We start from the raw sequence: 21,261 nt of genomic DNA on the forward strand, positions 1-21,261 counted from the left end.
CAGGCTATTATACCGCCCCCTACCAAAACTTCACCAATACACATTTATCCTACTCATACCCACACCGCCAGCAACCCCCCACAAGAAACACACAGACCCCTCGCCCCTCCTCTGTACCCTACCCCCTGCTGACTCGCCTTGGTCACTCGTCACCCAAAGTAAAAAGACCTCCCATTTCCATATACTGGCGGCAATAGGAAGGACCACAACTTATGAGAGGATTGTTCTTTAAGAATTATCCTCCGCGCTGAGTAGACTGCCTCTTCCACACTCCTGTTCGCTCACAGGCTCGCTGTTGCTTTGATCTTCCCCTTAACAACAGTTAACGTCATACTGCTCTGAAGGGAGTTTTGTCAAGCAGAGCAGCGAGGGACTTTTCAGAGGGCTCGCTCAGCGGTAACAGCTAGCAGCATCCACGGAACTCTATCCTTGCTAAAAGCACATTGTCCAACTTATTCAGCGCCGAAGTTCAGGCAACACCGCATAAAACATGGAGCACCAGCTGTTTTGCTGTGAAGTGGATACCATTAGAAGGGCTTACCAAGATGCCAACTTGTTGAATGACCGAGTTTTACAGACATTGCTCAAAGCAGAGGAAAATTACCTTCCATCACCAAACTATTTCAAGTGTGTTCAAAAAGAAATTATACCTAAAATGAGGAAAATCGTTGCTACATGGATGCTGGAGGTTTGTATTTTAAGTGGTCTGTTTTTTACTGTACAAGTTTGTCTTCGGACGAGTCTCACTATGCTCTTTGGACCCAATTTACTGAATTAGAAGTGAGAGCATGTTTTATTCAGGGTTGTCCTATTACTAGTACGTATTATCATAGTATATATATATCTGCAATCATGAACAATGCCCGAAAGGTTTTTAATTCTGCAGTTTTAATTCGCAGCTGTATGAAGATTTCATCTCCCTCCTCTGTCATCTTGATTGAAATGTAATCCACATTTTGCCCCTTGAATGCTTCGTTTCATTTTCTGAAAAGCAAAGAAGTATAAATTACCGAAGCTACTTGAATTTATTTTTAATTAATATCAATGTACACGTATGCAATCCTTCTCGTGCCAGTAGCCTATTATGCGCCATCTTTGTTGTCGTGTGGTTAAAATTTTCAATATCCTAAAAATTATAAATTAATGAAAGTATTGACATTACCTCAACGAATGAACTTAAAAGTAAACCTTTAAGACATATGTGTAATATAATCGCAATTCTAATGAGTAAGCGTGATGTTAATGTTTTAAAAGTTTTTGTTTCAGTTCACCAGTCGTACTTCATGCTTAAGGTATCTGAAGGTCGCTGTAAAAAAAATTACTTTTTTGTCCGGTAATTGTTCAAATCGTGGTATAAATAGTCGGAATATGTACTAAAGCACTCTATCTAGATTTACAAGTGGTTAATGTCAGGTTTAGGCCTTTTGTATATTTTATATTAATTTTTGAATAAAGATCCAGTAAATGTCGCATGGCCAACTCCAACATGCAGTGCCTTAGCAATTAAATTCATTTCATTACGTTTTCGTGCTTTGATTCGGAAGTTTCTTTGTTAGACTAATAAAGTATATCCTAAGGAACATTTACATGTTTGTTAGAAACGTCGGAACAATTTTAATATATTTTTAAATATTTTTTGAAAATATGACGAACTATAAAATCGTTTCCCGGACCTAGCATTGGACGCCACCTTTGTGTCTTACAATGAAATGACCATTAGCATCAGCAGCAAAATTCTAGGTTTCTTATGATTTTGCAACTATTTATTCTTCTGTTCTTTAGTCTACATAACATTGTTTTCGAGTTCATCTCTCATTAACCATTTCGATGATAGGCTTAACCCGTCACGCCACGTGGGAAACTCGATATAACATTTTGACCAAAGGCGTATATATGTTATGAAATATATACTTTTCTCCTATTTAATTCGTTTATTTCATCAACGTTGATCATTATTTGGTGTTTTATTTGTTGATTATGATTTGAGTAAAATGTTTGCTTTGGATATTGTTCTTTAAGGTCTGTGAGGAACAGAAATGCGAAGAGGAGGTTTTCCCCTTGGCTATGAACTACTTGGACAGATTTTTGTCAGTGGAACCGATAAAGAAGACCAGGTTACAACTACTGGGTGCTACCTGCATGTTTTTGGCCTCTAAAATGAAGGAGACGGTTCCACTAACAGCCGAAAAGTTATGCATATACACCGACAATTCTATCCGGCCATGCGAACTATTGGTAATTACATAACATTTCCGTTCACTGATGATAGTATCATTATACTTGATCCTTTTGTAGGGTCTGAATAGATTCAGCTGAGTAGGTAATACACCATTTGTGTAGATAATGTCATATGAATGACATAGAGTTTTGCATTTAGAATGTAGGTCTATATTTTTTATTTTTTTCTGCATTACAATATCATGATCGATGTATTAGCCTTTAAGATTTCTGTGTAATTTCTTGAACTGACCCATCGACTGTTTGCATCGACTTTTCTTTTTACGGCAAACCTAGTAAAGCAAAGCGTTATGAGATCAATTAAACGACACCTCCATCTAGTGGCCAGAGTCTGAATAGTAGTCTATAGGTTTCGTGTGTAAGCAGCCTCTTGGTAGCCCTGACTCAAACAACTGGTTAGGGTTCATGCTATGTAGTCAAAAGAAACCTTTTTGATAAAACACAGTTTTCCCCAGAAAATCACCAGAGAAATGTTGCTTACTGCTTACTTTTTTCATCAGATAATTTATTTGACTGACTACGGTCCTTTTGTCTCACTTTGCGCCTTTTCACGTTTCACAGCAAATGGAACTACTGGCACTGAACAAACTGAAGTGGGATCTAGCCTCTGTGACGCCACATGATTTCATTGAACACTTCCTGGCCAAACTTCCAATCCACACAAACACCAAGCAGATATTGCGCAAGCATGCTCAGACATTTGTGGCTCTCTGTGCAACAGGTATGCATGAGACTCGCCTGTTTGTCCAATGGCACACCTTTCAACTTATTTTTTACTGCTGTCCTGGTTGAATGTGGCAGGTTACTGCTCAGCAGAGCTTTAGTAAACATATGAATGTGTCTAATGCACTGATTCTGCTGAGACCTTTGTCCCAACAAGAGTGTGAAAGTTTTGGCCATGCTGAATAGTTTGGTCTTATTTACATTATGCGTAATTATAGTTACCAATGATTACTGCTCATGTCTTGCCCGTTTTTGTGGACCAGAGCGTTTTCAAACTAAACATTTAGCAGATTTATTTGCATTTAAATGAGTTCCTCTGAGACTGCTGGATGGAGTTGGATGTTTGCCCCTGATATTGAAATCAATTTTGCTGAGAAATGCCTGCAAGTGTCAATTCAAATCCTAATAAATAGAGGTTTGTCATAACATAATACCTAGAAACAGTTTATGTTTTTGAATGTTTCTTAGCTTTGATTATGATATGTGGTCACAGAGAGCCAGTCACCCCTCTTCTCAGTTCTTCCTTTGAGATGATTAACATGAGGAATCCCTACTGTCTTATGTGATTTGAATGGGTCTAGTTGGTTGCTCCACTGCTTTTGTGTTCAGTTTGTCTTAATGATTACTCTTTTGTTACCTGAAGATCAACTACAAGCAGGGCCACTGTAGCACTGTATATCGTTACGTGGCATTTCAAGAATTTTGCTTTTTTTTTTGTCATATGGTTCTAACAATTTAGATATACAGCACATTCTGCACCTCAGTATGTTTAGGTCCTTTATTAAGGTTTTATGAACATTTCTACCCAGCAGAAAATCAGTTGAATCATCAGCCTGTGTATTACACATATTCCAATGACTGGTTTCAGTACTGGTCTTATATTTGATGAAAGGGCTAACTTTTGATCTTCTGCCTTTGGAGTGTTGGGTTATAGCTCTAGGAATGAGAGAGTTGTAGTGTGAGGGTTGGGGACCTACAGCAGAGACCCTACCCCCAATTCTCCATGTCTCAGGAGTCCCACCTCAGCATGGTGTAACCCATGAATGTCACAGACCGTCCTCTAGCCCTCTTGCTCTCATTATTGTTTAGTCATGCTACGCTTCATTATGGCCACCTCTATCACTTGTTCTTTGTACCCGCCAGCCCCCCCCCCCCCCCCCCCCACCCCCGCAGAACCCCCTTTCTCAGAGCCTCAATTTCAACAGCTCGTTTTTTCCACATCAAGTCTTTTGAAACCGAGTCAGAGAAATTGCCGTTTTCTATTTGTTTTTGGCTCTGAGGTCTAACAGTTTGGTCCTCTCTCCTTTTTTCCTTTAACAGATGTCAACTTCATTGCAAACCCTCCCTCAATGATTGCAGCAGGCAGTGTGGCTGCAGCAGTCCAGGGACTCTACCTGAAGAGTAGTGACAGCTTCCTTTCCTCACAGAACCTCACCAACTTCCTGTCACAAGTTATCCGAAGTGACCCGGTATGTCTACCACCACATGGTGCTGACTCATATCCTGTGGGGACCAGAGCAAGTTATTTTAAAGACAGCTACAGACTCCTGTTTGTCTTTACTTATGTTTTGTTTTGGTTCTAATTTTATTTCCCTTTTTTTCTCTCTTTTCCCACAGGACTGTCTGCGGTCATGTCAGGAACAGATCGAGTCCTTGCTGGAGTCCAGTCTCCGACAGGCCCAACAGCACACGGTCTCCACGGAGACCAAAAGAATCGAGGAGGACGTGGATCTCTCGTGCACTCCCACAGACGTGAGGGACATAAACATTTGAGTGGGACCCCTCTTCATCTCTAGAAATTTCTTCAGTGGGGCATGCGACTTGACAGCAGGCTTTTGTGGGGTAAGAGGACACAGGGGGAAACAAGCCGCATCCCTGGCAACAACCTCGACCAATCACAACCTGTCCCCACCCCCAGCATGCTACCACAACAGACATTGTGTGGCACCTGCAGTGGCCTCTAATGGTATGGCCTCTGTCCTCTAGGATGACCGATGGGAAAGGAGGAAGAGACAAACACCTTACTTTCCAGATGTTGCTCATCACACTTTCTTTCGGTCCCTCTCCACTTATCTCGTTCAGAGCATTACAATTTGAGTCAACAACAACAACAACAAAGACACAAAAATGGCATAGATAAAGAAATGCATAGTTAAATGTGTGTGAATAAGCCACAAACATAGACTAATGATCATCTAGGATTTTTAAATTACATAAACTGCTATGTATGTAGTTTTGTCTTGTCTGACCTTATCTCTGTGGAAGTGATGGGGTGTTTTTATTTCTAGTGTGCTCAAAACTATTTTTGAAAGAGAAGAGGCATTATTTGTTTGAATTCATTCTGTGTTAGGTAGTCCAATGTTACACTTGCCAACTGAATTCCCCTGGCATTTTTGCAGTCTAGGCGTGTGTATGTATTTCTGCTTGCTTATGCCTTTAGTCACTTTATTATATTGTCTAGACGTCTAAAAGATCTTGCTAACATGGCTCTCTTCTCTTTCAAATGGTTTATGTAACCATAGTGTATTTTGTTTTCCATATATTACTCTGTGTTATGATTTAGAGCTCTGTGGATTGGATGAACTGAGGCTCGTACGTGAAGCTAGCTAACCATACATTGAACGTACACAAGAGCAGATGATCTAGTCATTGCTTTTTTGTTCGTTTTCAATGTTATAAGCGTATGTTCTGCCTCCATGACCTGTGACACAATAAGCTGATGTCTTACACACCCCTTTGTTTGGCTCATGGTAAAATTACAGTCTTTTTGTGTGTGTTTATTATCAAAAACCATTCCATTTAAAAAAAAAAAAAAAAAGAAAAAAAGAAAAAAGAAAAAAAAGCACTTTCAGTCCGTCTTGTAAGGCTGACTCACATGGAAAAAAAAATCACGATATTTGTAAAACAAAATTAACAAACAAACAAACAAACAAAAAAAAACGATATGGAATGGTATAGGAGTCTATAGTGGGCTTGTACCCACAGCCTGGAGCAGGTCTCTTAATCTATGGTGGTAATGTTGCAAATGAGAGAGGCATAGAGAGGATGTGCACTCTTGGGAATTAGAGAGGAACAGTTTTTCATGGCTACCATTAAATCCCTGCCTGAAATGTACTTTTGCTTTGGGGATGTTGGTGTGTAGTACTGATGAGAGCTGCCAGTGCATGTGTTGGCTTGTTTTAACCACCTGCACCCCAGAAGTTAAGAGGCATTTAAAGCATTACAACACTACAGTATCAAGCATTGCTATTATCAAAGCTTATGGAGTATTTATTTTGTTATATTCCCCTCTTAAGGCCAGTATGGATTGCAAAATGGGTGGCTAAGTGTATACTTGGATTTCAAGTGGGCTTTATGCACAACTTTTTGCAAACATGTAATAGTGTTCACACAGTGCAAGAAACAAACAAACAACATCAACAACAACAAAATAACAACAAAGAAAGACATTTATCTTGTTTTGAAAAATCTACTGGAGCAACCATGAGACACCGTAGTTTAAGTATTGTTGAGAGTTGAGGTGTATTCTGAGGAGGATATTGACTAAAAGGAATTTATTGTGGCTTATAGAAGATTTTGCACAAACCCTGAAATGTATTTCTTTTGTTTCTCAGCTCTATGGAGAGGAGAGGGGAGAATGAGGGATGTTAGAAGTGGCTGAGGGAGACAAAAAAAAGATGATGGCTGGACATCACTAAGTAACTGCAGGTGTTTGTACAATGAGAAAAGAGAGAGAGAGAGAGAGAGAGAGAAGAGAGCATTGGAGAGCACACTCCTCATATTGAGCTGCTATGGAGGGATTTCCAGCAAGTATGAAACTGTCAAATGAAAAACAACAACAACAAAAAAAAAAGAAAAAAAAAAGAAAAAGACATGCTTCTTTCTCTTGTCTTGTGTTGCTGCTATTCTTGGTTTTGTTTTTATATATAATGTCAATATACTGCCATGTAATAGGTTTTAATTTTCTCATAGAAAATTATGATATTATTGACATCTTTTTTTTTTCTTTTGGTAGATTTTTTTTATGTGATCAGTTTTTATAAATGTGATTTTGCGCTATTCCAAAAAAAAAAGGAGAAAAAAAAAGAAAAACATAGACAAAGGTTCCTGTATCACCCACAATACCTCATATTGCAGTCAAGACTTGTCATTGATTTAGCCTGGGATTTTTTTAACTGTTTAAATTCTGTTCTGTTTTTGTTTTGGGTTTTTTTGCTTTTTTTTTTTTTGACTTGTTCATTCAGTGCCTGTTAGTTCTGTCTTGAAGTGAAAATGGACATGCATTAATGATCATCCCACTGGGTCCTGAAGTGAGCAGGTAGAGAGCATTGAATGAAATTAGTGCCATAAACAACTTGATTATATAACTCTTTTGAGTTTTTAGCTGTTTCATTAAAAGAGACTGTATGCCCCCCTTTAGGCCTCTGATGGGCCACCTTAATGTATTTATAAAGCTTTTGTTCAAATTGAAAGCAGGTATGAGTTTGTGAATGGCATGTCCACTTACAAAGCCATAGTTTTTGTCTTATGGTAGTGATTTAACACACAGCTCAGACAATAATGTATCAGCTGCTGGGTATCTTGTTTCCCCCACAGGAGGCTGGGTATGTTTTCATCACTTGTGTCATTTACACAATAAATGGAAAGTAGATACAATCAACAGCAGTGCCTCTCTTGTTCATAATTACATCAGCATTAGACTCCACTGTTGGAGTCAGTTAAATCACAGTTATCATATAAGGCATTCTATAAACCTTTACACCTGTGGATTTGCACACACTTCACTCTGTCACCTGCCAACAGATGTTCTCTTAACCATTGATATGGTGTTGCTGCTATACGTACAAAACTCAGACTGGAGAGAGTAGTTGCAAAGGTCTAAGAGGAAGTGCAGCTATATGTTAGAATTTGGAGCTACTGGCTAACCCAGGACCCAGGAGGACCTAAATACATTGTCATCTTTAGAGAACCAGGAATGTTTGTTTTCTCGAGAGAAAAAAAAAAGAAAGAAAGAAAGAAAGAAAGAAAGAAAGAAAGAAAAAAAGTCAAACATTTAATGAAACCTGAACTTGTGTGATGTATTGGATCAGATAATACTGGCATGTGTTGACTGACTTTTTAAAAGACAAAATTAAGATGTTGTGAACCTCAATGTTGTTGTTTTTTGTTTTTTTACATACGCTAAGACGATACTAATCCTGATCCTCCCATCCTCCCATTGCCCCCTTTGCCTTAAAATCCTTAGTCTCATGTGTTGGTTCTGTTGTAAACAAGGGCAGCTGCGTTTACAGTCTTATAGTCCTGGATGATATTCAGTTTAAAGGATAAAAAAACAAAAACAAGAACAGCTGAGGATACACAAACTATGGTCAGGACCATAAAGATTAAATGTCTTCTTCATCAAGTCATGCTTGTATACCAGTCACTGTTCTTCACCTGCAGTCCGACCCTAGATTTGGTTTTCAATAGAATTAAAACTGAAACTTCAACAAAAAACAATTCTGTTGTCTAGACTATTCTTTACTTTTATTCTTTACATGCACAGCAGCTCTCAAGCATTTTCAAGTGCTTACCATATTAATGATCACACTAAGACCAGTCTCTCTGTTAGAATGGTATTCCCTTAACAAATATTCACCCTACTGCATCTGGATGATCGTTGTACACTCCCTTTATGCTTGTTTGTTCTAGTGTCATTTTACAGAATCAGTCCCAGAAAGATAAATGGTACATCACATACCTCTCCTACATTGTTCAATGTTATGAAACAACATTCAGATGATATAGAAATCAGAGTAGATTAATGAGAATTACCATGCATCACTTATTAAACAGAAAAGACATTATTTAACTGAAAAACTTCATAGAAATGAAAGCCTACCTCTCATAAATACTCTCTTTGTGAAACTTTCGGACATTTCACCTCTGACATTATTACATACGTGACAAACATAATTTGTGAGTACTTCTAAGTACTCAGTCCTCCATTATGACAGTATGATTACCCGAGAACAAACTACACTCACAGACCCACATTTCTCATGAGAGAGACAGGCCTCTTTCTTGAGCTATAGGTTGTCTTTGATGTTTTATTGGAGTGTGCTTCAAGGTGAGTGGAAAGCTCGAGAGAGCACAGTGGAATGGAGGAAGGAGTTTGGACTATTTCTCACGCCCTTGTCAGTAAACAAGGCTGGCATTAAGACTTCGTCTTTGGCTTTTGACATACCAGCGTCTGTGGCTTCAGAGTAAGAAGCAATACTGCCCTGTTCATGCCCGTTCTGCATTGAGTTAGAGGAAAGAGGGGAAGTTCAGCATTTACTCTGTAAGACTTTCCAAGCTTTAGACTGACATTTGTATCCTTAGCTCAAAACCACTGATTTAAATGCTCACTTCAAATGACCTACCAACACAGCAAAGCTTCAAATGACCCTACTTAATGAACAAAGTCTAAAAATAATACTCTAAAGACGTGAAGACATGAAAGTGGTACAAAACAGTGTGTTTCATTTCAGTTTCAGATGCCTTGCATTAAACAGAACACCTGTAGACACCAACAAGAAGATCAGAAATATTTCAGGTTCACTGTCTGACTAGCTCCTTTAAGAAACCTGGAGCCATCTTTAACCTTCTTCTCATAAACTGTAGTGCTGGTAACAGTCAAGATATACAAACTGACAACATAAGCACAGCTGAATCAGCTTTCTGAGATGCTCTGAACAGGTCAAACTTTTAGGTTTTGGTTATATGAAAATGATTCTGGTTATTGATCACCAGCATAAAATCTAAATAATATTACAAATTAACACTCTGCAGCATTGAAGAGCTGCGCACGCACACACACGTGTGTGTGTGTGTGTGTGTGTATATATATATATATATATATATATATATATATATATATATGTATGTATGTATGTATGTATACACATACATACGCATACACGCCTACATACACACGACACTGACCGACTACACCTACCTGGCCCTCGCTACATCATTATTAGCGAAGCACCACTCTGAAAACAGCCTCACTCAATGCCACTCGGCCCCCCTCATATCAATGAAATGGCCAGACCTTGCATGCCTGTGTGCTGAATTGGAACTGCGCATTTATCATCCACATCATGACCCATGTGAGTGCGTACCTCAATACGGAGACTCTGCAGCTTGTGTGTGGGAGAGGGTGGGGTGGGCCGGGGGTGTGTGAGGCACCAAGGCAAAAAGGGAGATACTATGCCACCATTCAGCTAGGAGCCTTTTTTTTTTTTTTTTTTTTTTTCCTGGAGTGCCCGTCGGTTGCATTTGTCACGTCCTCCTTTCATGTCACCACTCGCCACCTGCTCCTGAAATTCCTGAACATTTTCTGAAACGTTCTAGCGTCCTCCTTCATTTTCTCGGCCACCCTCCCTTTTGCTGGCCCCATCCACTCGGCTCAGCCAGCTGAAAGGAAACCAAAGGAACATTGCTCCTCCAACTTTCTTTCACAAGCATGCCCTCTTTCCCAGTCGCCCCCTCTCATGTTCATGTTCTACTATTCTGCATTTTGAATTAGTCTCTCTCTCACTCACTCACTCACACACACACACACACACACACACACACACACACACACACACAGTTTTGATGGAAAAAAAAAAAGAATGCTTACAAAAACGTCCATTTTTTTTTTAATTCAGGCAATGTTAATATGTGAGCAAAAGATGGAAACAGCTGTTAATATTGGACAGGACTTAGTCTGAGTTTGTGTCAGTTCATCATGGGTAAATACTGCTTATAGCTCAGCTCTGTTAGTCTCAATTCACATCAACATAAGCACTTCATAAAACCATATTAACCAGAGCTGAGAAAGTAGAGACAGTGTCAGTGGGAGAATCCACAATGCTGTACACATACATAATCTCACACACACACACACACACACACACACACACACACACACACACACACACACAGAGAAGAAGGTTAAGGAGAGCAAAATGAGTGTTAGGGTGGCAGTGGTTTTGTCCGGCTGATCGGGGGCCTTTGGGGAAGAGCAGGGTTTTATCTGTCCATCCTCAGACAGAGCCGCCATCAGAGCCAGTGTTCACCTGCTGCTGCACAGAGCGTAGACCAGCTGCCACCGCCGCCCAACCACCTCTAACACCACCCTCTCATACCCTGCCAAGTCCTGTCTCACTGAATTTTGATCTGCACCTCTGACTGAAAGTGTGAGGAGAACAGAACAAAACCGCTGTTCGTCTCACAGCCCTCGCCATCTTGCGTGGGCCCCACTATGTCATTGTTGTGACTACAGAGGCCGTCTACACACAGGGCCCAGGAGAGAGGCCAAATGCTATCTGTCAGGAGACTTTGCTGACCACCCGTGAAATGGCATTCAGAGACCCAGCAGAGGAATTTCATGGGGCCCAAAGTTGGTTAACTAAAACTAACAAAAGGTGACTGGGATTCGTGCCAACAGAAGGTGTAAGTACGCACAGGCTAAATTCACCCTCATTCAGGAGGAAAGAAGCTCACTAATGTGACTGTTTTCACTGTATCACATGTGACAATAAGAGAAAGATACTGAGCACTGCGGAGCTTGTAGTTGTAATGGAAAGACATATTACCTTTATCAGAGTGGAATGAGATCACAAAGGAATAAATCAGGATATAGAAGTCATATTAGGAACAAAAACACAGATACATCATGCACTTGAGGTATGGACACTTTTTTTCAGTTTTTAATGTGAAATATGCTATTATTATGGTTCACATACATTTTCTTAATATTCTCAAGTTCATAGGCCAATGTCACTAACAACAGTGCTAATTTTTCACCATAATTGGCTTTTTGTGGCCAATAATAAAAAATAACTGTAACAAGTTGTTTTCAAACCAGCACTCATAATTTGGCAAGCTACATTCTGGCTTAAAAATGAGTCACAAATCCATTTGGTTCAAAAGTGACTTCTGCTTAAAAAAAAGGTCAAGTTTCCATAAATAGTGGAACATCCATTAAGACTGTTATTACCTGATTCTATCAGTTCCTTTTCTGATTCATTTTCAAGTAGCATGGAAAACTTGGGAAAAAAAATAAACGATGTAAATAAATCCCATCATTAAATAATACACACAGTAGCCAAAAATCAGATCAAATCTCTGGCTTGCAGAGAAAAAGCAAACAAAGAAAAAAAAACTGAATTTGTAATGGTCTCATAGGCTGATTTACTAAGGCAAAAACAACACATCTTTCATTCCCCCAGGACCAATAGGCCAAAATGTTGAAAGATATTATATTGAGCCTGAGTTCAACAACAGTTCAAGCTTACTCCACCAGAGGGAATCCTTGACCTATTTAACACTACCCCTTTCAACCACAAGATGGTAATAACAGTTCACACAGATGACCTAACTCCTTAAGGAACCTTGACTTCAAGCTTTCAAGTTCATTTCTCTACATCAAATATTTTTCTATTTTTTCCCAAAAGGGGTTGACAAATTAGTGGAAATACCAAAAAGTATAAATCCTGTATATGAAATGAACTGTTAATCTTACCAAGCAATTTCCAAGTATTTTTTTTTATCACTTCATATATTCTTGAATGGGCTAACTTGTGTCCCTAAAACAGCTTCACTCATCTTGGAGTACCATTACCGTTTTGATCTGTTCCAAGCTGGACACTGGGATATTATTAATGAAGAAAAGCATTCAGTTCCTCAACAGATTAAATATGTATTCTCATGATCAGGAAGTGATGCTTAGTTCTGGTGATGGGGTGACCAAGTATGTAGATAAAATCCTTCCTGGTATTTATAATAAATCTCTTGAATTTGTTTACCAGTGTGTATAGATGTATTAACAATCTTGGAATATGGGAACACCTTGACAAAACAAAGTTTGCATGTTTGCCCTACAGGATGTGCTTGGTTGCCAAAAATATCTTTATATTACTTAGCTGTAACCCTATAACCCTTTGCCTCACATAGTATAGCTGTCCACAGCACAGTAGATCTACCTGTATGCTGGACAATTGGGAACAGTCAGTCAGTTTGGTTTGAAAGATACCTTTGTGTCCATCTGCACTTGTTGGTGAGCTTCCATCTGTAACGACAGTTATTCTTCAGTGATGTGTGTTCGAGTGTTTGCTGTCAGGATTTACCACTGCTTCCCTTAACACACCTGATTATTCTGAGACTTCCATGAGTGACTGACCCACAGCTGAAGCACTAACAGTCTGACCTTGTTCAACATATTTAGATCTTTTATTCGATCTATTATATTAAATATACAATCAGATCTAATATATTAAATAACTGATATTTCGACATATTTCAGAGCAGAAACATTCTGGTAGTTAGTACTGCAAGTCATGTGAAAACACATCAATAAAATAATATTATTACAACAATTTAATTGCTTTTTAATTCTGTGTTTCCATTTTTTGTTTATATCCTGTATGTGCAAGACAATATCTTTATGTTTTTGAAAAACTTAATAAAGACATTTTTCTTTCCTTTCTATTTCACAGCATATGGGTTTCATAGAAAAAATATAAATAGATCCCATTAGAGAGGCAGGCTTTTTCCAGGGCGGTTCAAACGGCACAAAGCTGACGAATGCTTTTCTTTGTGAGTGTTCTCTATTTCACAGTGTCATCATTGAGAACCCATTTTGTGGCTCAAGCTCTTGTTTTTTCACACTGCACACAGACGTTTTTACTGTTACCTCCAGTTACCGCAATCAGTTAAAAACACAAGGAAACATCCTGTAACAGCAAACTACCACTCTATTCCTCTGCAGTATTCCACACCGTTCCAACACAAAATCCCTCATACACCGTCACTCTCATATTGTGCTCAACAGCTCAGTCTAGTTGAACACACCACTAGTAATTACCTTCCACTGAGGTGTCTGGAACTTCAACCAGGTCTTCAACAAGAGAAGCCAATGTCTGAGCAAGTCAGACATATCTGGTACAACCAAAGAGATCCTTCTTTTCATCTCTCAGAAAGACATTGTGGCTGATCCACTAACATAATCACGGAAGTCTGCTGTCACATTAAGTAGAGAGCACACCTGTGGAAGAGACAGTTTCAGTAAAAGTGGTGAAAGCAAATATAGAGGACCTATGTACATACAGACGCAAAAAGCTACATCTCTGATATTGATCCACCAATCACAATGCTATTATTGCTGGTAAATCCCATGAGGACTGCTTCACATACCTGTCTGAACTTGGCTCTAACTCTCTCCGTGTCTTCCTGAAGGTTCTCATATTGTGAGTCCTCAAATGGAAATTTACTTATCAATCCAATTAGTGATTCTACAGCTTTGAGCCTTTTTCTGGACAGGAAATTGAACAGACAATTGAAAATCTGCAGTGTATCCCCCATGTTATTATACCAAAAAGGAATCATTATTCAACTCACTTTGATTTGGCATCCACATTAGTTTGTAGTAAATATTTCCATGTCACTGCAAAGCCATGGTAAAATGACAACTGTAACACAAAGAGAAAACAAATAAAATCAGTGTTTTAGTCAATAAGCGATCATGCCTAAGCAAACTCATATATCATGCAATTTCTTCAGAAATGTAGAACAATTCATGCCACAGAAGAGCTGTTCATATTTAGAAGACAGCATTGAACTCTATAATTTGTAACTGGCAACTTATTTCTCTCCAATCCCAGTGTTAGCCGACTTCACTACACTACCAAATAAAAGCACAGGGTTCAGTTATTTAAGCAGTAATTTACGTGTTCATACTCACGCAAATTAATTACAACTGCAAACACATGTTCTGGGTATTCATATAGTTTAGACAAAATTACCTCTGCGGAGAGTCTGGCACCGTGAACCATCCCATGGTTCCGACCCTCAAGCAATCCTTCACGGGTTCCCTCCTCGTAACCTTCTCTGTAACCCTCCACATGAAACCTAGCACCAAATACACTTTCTCATTAACATCACTAAAGAAACCAGACAAAGAATGAAAATCATGGGCCTGGGTAATGTTACTAAAGAGCAACATAAGTAACTCAGCTAGATCAATAACGTCACCCCTAATTTTCTAAAAAGTTACCGAAATCCGACTGTGAGCTAGAGTTGGTTACAAAATGCTGCTAGCTGCTTGCTATCTGACACACTACTGTACCAGGTCATTAACAGCTGTTGTTACCTGTCATCCGCCATGAGAATGCAATCAAATAAATCATCACTTTCCGACACTGACGCCATTTCTATGTATATAATTCGTCTTTTATACCAAGAGTAGGTTAGCTGAAAACCCAAAGGTCTCTTATTAACACAAGTTGAACAGCAGCGTGGAGCCAAGAACTTCCGGGTTGTCAGAGCATCTAGATCCAATCAGGCTCCGGGTTAGAAATTGCCTTTCTACGCTGATTTAGGAACAGCATCCCCTACCCACCTGTAACCAGCACAGCACAAACGGTACAACGCATGTCAAATTAACTTAAAAGGGAAACTTCTAGAAATTCACCAGCCCCTTACCTGACGGGATGCCTGTATGAGTTACTGTTTGCGTTTCGGTTGTGGTTATTTCACACTTTTCTCATTTAAATTTCTAAAATGTCTTGTTTTTACATATACACAAGAACTACTCTTTTCTGTCTTTTCTACGATCAACAAATCTCATTTTATTTAAGACAGTCCTGTTTCAAATAACAGACTTCCTGTTGTTGGCAATGATAGTCTTATTTAATAATCAGGCGTAGCTGTATTTGACAAATTTAGATTTTTTTTCTTTTTCTTTCTTTTTTTTTTTATTTGAAACGCACTTTAAATTAGCCTACAGATTAACTTTAGCGTCAAAATAAATATTGTGCCATGCAGTAATGAAAACATTGCCAAATGATGTAGGCTCACAATGCAATAAGATACATCAAGCAGTAGAGGGAGCCATATGATAACTGAAGATTTCTCGGTATTTTCTACGACGGAGGAATCCTTATGATTCCCAAAGTAGTCTACACACCGGGGCTGCTTCCGGGATAACTGACAAAATAATTAAATGCTGGAGTACATTAAATAGCCTGTATTGTACGTGTGTTGTTCACATGAGACTTCAGTTCAAGAATAAAACGGCTTGGCTCGCATGGTTGCCTCTTTCTTCCTTTTGGCCACCATGCGAGAAGGAAAAGAACTTGATGGCTTTAAATACAGGTTAGACCTAATTGAAATACATTTGTGCAGAACTTTAAGAAACGGTTCACATTCCTGATTCTTCAACATTTATAAACGTGACTGGGCTGTCCGTGTTTATTTCAGCTGCTACTGCAGGTATTAGACTGTCAACTGAGATTAAAAGATTAAACCTATGTCCCATTCACACATAAAATAGAGCATAGTTCAGAATTGTACTCCAAAATTATGTTATTGTTACGGCACTGTTACATGAAGATTATCAGAAATGTCTCTGATTGTGGTCTCCGTACCTTCTTTTTGTCAGTGTCATGGCCTGGACAGCCCCCCTAAACCGGTGAACTGACGAAAAGGACAAAGAACTCAAGTGATAGGTCAGACGATCAGGGCCGTCAGCTAATGTGATTCAGCATGATAAGATGCGCAGTTTGGCAAACGTATTAATGAGAGGAGCTAACCAGTCGCGGTCTTTCGTCCCAAAAATCAGTTATCGTCGCATGGGAACAAAAGAGTATACATTATCATGGAATATGCACATTTATTACACTTAAAGTGGTGAAAAAACGCATGGTCGTTGGTATAATTTGCAATGGAAATACTTTTATGGTCAGATGAGTCATCTTTCCCCGTGTTCTCAAACGGTGGATGAGTGCACATATAGCGCAAGCCAAAAGAGACCTACAAGCCCGAGCTCTTGTCATGGGTTCTGACGGATCTGTTAGGACGATAAGTGCCAAGGAGTAGTGAGCCACTCTGAGCGATCGCTTTCATCCTGTAGTGAAGTATCCCTAACCTGATGGGAGTGCCGTTTTCAGGGTAACAATGCCCATTCGACAGGGTAAGATTTAGTCAATGAACGGCTTAACGTTCATGAAAACAATGTAAACTGTAAGTCATGGTCATCTACATAGGCCTATAAGATTTCACCATATTTCATAGCCTCACCAAATTAGAAACGTACTGAAGATTCTGGCGCAGCTCCTGGCAATGTTTTTTCCATCGTCATCAGTAAACACCAAATGCTGGCATTTCTTGTGCAAGATTAGTGGCAGAAATAAAGAAATTTAGTTAAAGAAAGAAAGAAGAAAGAGAGAACAGCATTCACTAATATCTATTTCAGTGTTTAAAATAATAAGTGTTTTTTTCTCCTCATTCTTCTTGATTATTCCACATTCTTCTTAATTATTCCTCATAATATCAGTGGCTTAAACAGTTACAACTTTGTGGCTAGCTCTGTTCACCCAAAAGACATTCAACTGTGCTGCATTTTGTTTTGTTCTATTTTCTTTTATATGTTAATGTTTGATACTAGCTATTTAGTAAAATAATAATAATAATAATAATAATAATAAATAGAAATCTTGATTATATCTAAATCAAATATGGACTTTTCCATTGTAATACATGTGGAGTGCAAAGAGATTGGATTCATTTTGAAGTGGTTAAAATACCTGGGTTAAAACAGAATATAACAAAAGTTTTTGTCCTCAATTTTTTTAAAATCTCATTTTATTTAAAATATAGTAGATACAATTATTTATGTATACCACAACACATAGAGATATTCCTGTTTTTGCAACTAACCTAGTGAACTCAACTTAGACCACATTATTCTTCACTTAATGTTATTTAATAATATAAAACAATATAATGAACATCAGTTGAGTAAACTGAGTAAACAACTGCAATTTCGATTTCTTTTCACCAAGTTTATGTGTATGACCAAGTTCATGATGGCTGTTATTTGCTGATGGTACAATGAGCCTCATGTAGTTTTTACCTTCTTATTTATTTGTTTGTTCAATGATATTTTGTCTCATTTTCTTTGAGAGCCTACAGTGTGTATCTTTTATACATTACGTTTGAACAGAAAACATTGGGCTCTCACTACATAGTTGGCAAATAACTATCCACATGTTCTCTGTTCAATATACTACTATGTTTTGTGAGTGTTATGTTGCTGTGTCATTGATTATGAATACCTTTGAATAAATTAGCTTTTGATATTCTCTCATTTTAAATTTTCAAGAAGACACATATGTATTGGATTTGACATGCTATGATCATAGTTTCTAAGTTCGTATTCAGTATTACATCAGTAGAGTTCAAAGAGTGGTAAAACACCAGATGCTTCATTTTGGAAAGGTCACACTTTAAACAGATAGCACATTTTTATTAGTGTTGTCATTTCATAACAATTTCCTCTTATCATTCTCGGTGTTAAGATGCACCTATTATGTAATAGTACTAAATATTTCTGCTGTCAACTTGTAAGACAAGTAAAACATATTGATAAATAACTTCTTCAGCATAAAAAAAAAAATGCTTCACCTGAAGCTTCATTTAAATGTTCTTCACAAGCCTTGACATTTGGAGTGCTTTAGTATCTTTTTGAAGCATTCACTTCCTCTAAATAACCACTGCTTGTGTCTCCATCTAGGAATGTATGTCTTGGACACAAGCCTCCTGCCAGTGTGTGTAATGTCTCACGGAGAGACTTCCTTTATGCTCGAGGTTCATGGTAGGGCCGATCTCTTCTGCCTCACATGTGTAGATTTGAAATGGTGCTTCATACTTCCCCTTCTGGAAATGACTGAGATGATCCTTCTGATCAACATCTCATCATCTCATCTTTTGTTGAAACTAGGGCTTTGAATAACTATTTGGGAGACTTTTCTGAAGGGATCCATGTTGTCTAATTCCAGGCCAGACTGAAGATTTTGCTGTTGCTCAATTCGTATGTCCAGATCCCCTAAATATTTGTCCATGGTCTCCAGTGACAGTGTACTTGTCATGGGCAGAAACTGAGAGAAAGCACCTAGGTCTTTCCTTTGGGTCTTGTTCCTGATTCCATTCAAACTTACAAGGGTCCCATGCTTGTGTGAGATGTAGATGTTGTAGCCATCTGGTAGAATTTGCTCTACAAAACAGCAGTCATCTTTCATGTAGATGGACTAAAAAGAAATATAGACTAGAGTGAGATGGAATTTAAAAACCTCTCTTGGAGAATATCATAACAGCACATGTCTGCCACACATTTTTCTTTTTTTACCACAGTTTATGCAGCCAGCTTTAAGTTCTTCGATGGCTGTTTGCACAGTGCACAGAGAGGCCAAGGTTGTTATTGCCGTTTCTTTTCATTGAGGTTTTGGCAACGCAAACATTCTGGGCAAAGGTTGCTGCTGTGAAATTACTCAGATCAGCATATTGCAGACTTTTTTTGTTTCTTTTAATTATTTTTTATTTTAACAATGAAAATGGCCCGCCTCAACCTGCTGTTAGCAGGTGCTTACTATCATTTCAGGTTTGAAAGGTTTAAATATATCTTTCTCTCATTGGATCAAAACCATTTCTTCTCTTAAATCTCATACAGAGGGCGGACTTTTCAGAGACAATGGTACCACAGCAAGCATCTATGTCATTTGTTTTTACTTTAAAATACTTCTGCTCTTCCATGGTAGCACTGTTCCTGAATGGATAAACTTATAGCCAGTAGCCTACTTAAATCAGAAGCTCTAATTAAGTGAAATCCCTTGTCTACAAATGAGTATGTGAATATGTGAATAAGAATACCGACATGGACAAACTAAACTGTTAATGCAGTTTCCACCTTGATGTCCGCCCCATGATAAACGTGTCTGAGTCAAATCAACCGATTGTGCAAAAAGCTCATTATGTTCACTGTTCTTTTACATCTTCCAATATGATGATCTTGGCTCTGGCATAGGGAGGAATGAACCCCCGGCCAGAGCAACATGTTGACAAGCCCAAATAACCTACTTTATATAGCCTACGACGTTTTCCGTAAGACTACGAACAAAATCCTAAACTAATGCATTTAATAGTCCTACAAAAGTATGTGCTATACGTAATTTAATATAGTTTAAGGACAAACACACGTATTTGCCTCAGGACACATCTTGATACGTACCGATCCGTATAATTTCCCATTCCGTTCCATGCACAGATAAAGGGAACTTGCAACTCCTCTGATGGCGACAAAACCCACGTCGACGGGAGTAATTTCCACCAAACCTTGAAAAATATTTGTCAGTGTTATTTATGTTCAGTTGAAAGACGGCCGGCAAGGAAAGTCCACTTTGCTCGATTTGTAAGCTAAATTTGCACAATGTCATGATTACAGTGCATTACTTTACATCACAGACAGTATGTCTCAAAGAGGAACAATTCATTAAGCGTGCTTAAGCTTCCACTTACAAGTTGTTCCTTTCTTAGCAAAGGATGCTATACAATGCGCAACAAAACCGCACTGAGTGAAGACACGCAAGAGAACAATATGCCAAAATGTAACTATGCTAACACTCACTGTTCTTAATCATTCATCGCGCCATGGGCTGAAGGCATTATCTTGACCTTCATAGCCCACAGTTAAAAAATAGTCGATCGGTGATTTTATGAAAGTAAATGAGTGCCGTTTCATGAGTTCTATAGCCACCAACCAAATGCAGGGGTTACAGCAGTCAATGTCTGCACGGTATAAGTAACCAGTTCTTGTATTTTGGTTCTTACTTACTGTAAGGATTTTGTAGGGGCGATCCTTCTATCTTGCCGTCCTTGCCTATCAACAGATGAAGCCCTCGTCTGGCTGCGTAAAGGTGTCTTAGTCGCACTGACTGGCCCCAGTCATTGGCTATAAGGGGCCCAGAGTCGGGTAACGGGAGACTGCCCACCCCAGTAATAAATAAGCAATTAGTACCACAGAATGCGAGGAAGACGATGAGAAACATCGCGGTGTATTCCTGAGGAAAGACGCAGATGCGAAGTGTTTAACTTAAAAGCGGGGTTTGCAAATTCAGATTGTCCTCTGCAACTGACTTTTAAATGTTCCCCTTATCAGTTCAATCGATAATGCTTTCCTCTCTGCCAGTTCTGAGAACGGCATCATAACACACCCCACTTGACATCCAACAGATAGTCAACAGGGGAGGAGGGTGTGTGTGTATGTGTGTGTGTGTGTGTGTGATGAGGGGTTGCGCGACAGACTTCAATCATTTCCAATTATGAAACATCAACTAAATAGATTTTGGACTCAGTCTAGCTCCAAAAATGACAAAGGCCTATGGTAGTTTCTGGCAGACAAAATTGTAGAGGTTAATTTAGGTCAATAACTCAATCATGATACATTATTCGTGTTGA

General features: G+C 38.8%; 3 protein-coding genes across 3 annotated transcripts; 1 reads left to right on the top strand and 2 right to left on the bottom strand.

Moving 5' to 3' along the window:
* The first annotated feature begins 203 nt into the window (after positions 1-203).
* ccnd1 (cyclin D1) lies at positions 204-5,752 on the top strand. Its single transcript, XM_030764937.1, has 5 exons — positions 204-688; positions 2,020-2,235; positions 2,800-2,959; positions 4,282-4,430; positions 4,579-5,752. The coding sequence occupies exons 1-5, from the start codon at positions 491-493 to the stop codon at positions 4,732-4,734; spliced, it is 879 nt and encodes a 292-aa protein (XP_030620797.1). The 5' UTR covers positions 204-490; the 3' UTR covers positions 4,735-5,752.
* Positions 5,753-13,478: 7,726 nt separating this feature from the next.
* lto1 (LTO1 maturation factor of ABCE1) lies at positions 13,479-15,239 on the bottom strand. Its single transcript, XM_030766559.1, has 5 exons — positions 15,122-15,239; positions 14,775-14,880; positions 14,371-14,441; positions 14,167-14,284; positions 13,479-14,017 (listed from the first exon to the last, which is right to left on the bottom strand). Exons 1-5 carry the CDS (start codon positions 15,178-15,180, stop codon positions 13,946-13,948), a joined length of 426 nt encoding a protein of 141 aa, XP_030622419.1. The 5' UTR covers positions 15,181-15,239; the 3' UTR covers positions 13,479-13,945.
* A 2,467-nt stretch (positions 15,240-17,706) lies between these two features.
* Positions 17,707-20,907, bottom strand: fgf19 (fibroblast growth factor 19). The gene is made up of 3 exons (XM_030766765.1): positions 20,639-20,907; positions 20,036-20,139; positions 17,707-19,058 (listed from the first exon to the last, which is right to left on the bottom strand). Exons 1-3 carry the CDS (start codon positions 20,850-20,852, stop codon positions 18,732-18,734), a joined length of 645 nt encoding a protein of 214 aa, XP_030622625.1. The 5' UTR covers positions 20,853-20,907; the 3' UTR covers positions 17,707-18,731.
* Between the last annotated feature and the right edge of the window lie 354 nt (positions 20,908-21,261).

This window comes from Chanos chanos, chromosome 2 (assembly GCF_902362185.1).
Source record: "Chanos chanos chromosome 2, fChaCha1.1, whole genome shotgun sequence".
In the NCBI taxonomy this organism is placed as follows: domain Eukaryota; kingdom Metazoa; phylum Chordata; class Actinopteri; order Gonorynchiformes; family Chanidae; genus Chanos; species Chanos chanos.

Coding starts and splice junctions, on each gene's coding strand:
- ccnd1 (XM_030764937.1), top strand. CDS start 491: ATGGAGCACCAGCTGTTTTGCTGTGAAGTGGATACCATTAGAAGGGCT. Junction 2,236..2,799: donor TCCGGCCATGCGAACTATTG/GTAATTACATAA, acceptor CACGTTTCACAG/CAAATGGAACTACTGGCACT. Junction 4,431..4,578: donor AAGTTATCCGAAGTGACCCG/GTATGTCTACCA, acceptor CTTTTCCCACAG/GACTGTCTGCGGTCATGTCA.
- lto1 (XM_030766559.1), bottom strand. CDS start 15,180: ATGGCGTCAGTGTCGGAAAGTGATGATTTATTTGATTGCATTCTCATG. Junction 14,442..14,774: donor GTGCCAGACTCTCCGCAGAG/GTAATTTTGTCT, acceptor TTTGTGTTACAG/TTGTCATTTTACCATGGCTT. Junction 14,018..14,166: donor TTAGAGCCAAGTTCAGACAG/GTATGTGAAGCA, acceptor TCTCTTCCACAG/GTGTGCTCTCTACTTAATGT.
- fgf19 (XM_030766765.1), bottom strand. CDS start 20,852: ATGTTTCTCATCGTCTTCCTCGCATTCTGTGGTACTAATTGCTTATTT. Junction 20,140..20,638: donor GCCCCTACAAAATCCTTACA/GTAAGTAAGAAC, acceptor ATATTTTTCAAG/GTTTGGTGGAAATTACTCCC. Junction 19,059..20,035: donor ATGGGAAATTATACGGATCG/GTACGTATCAAG, acceptor ATTTCTTTTTAG/TCCATCTACATGAAAGATGA.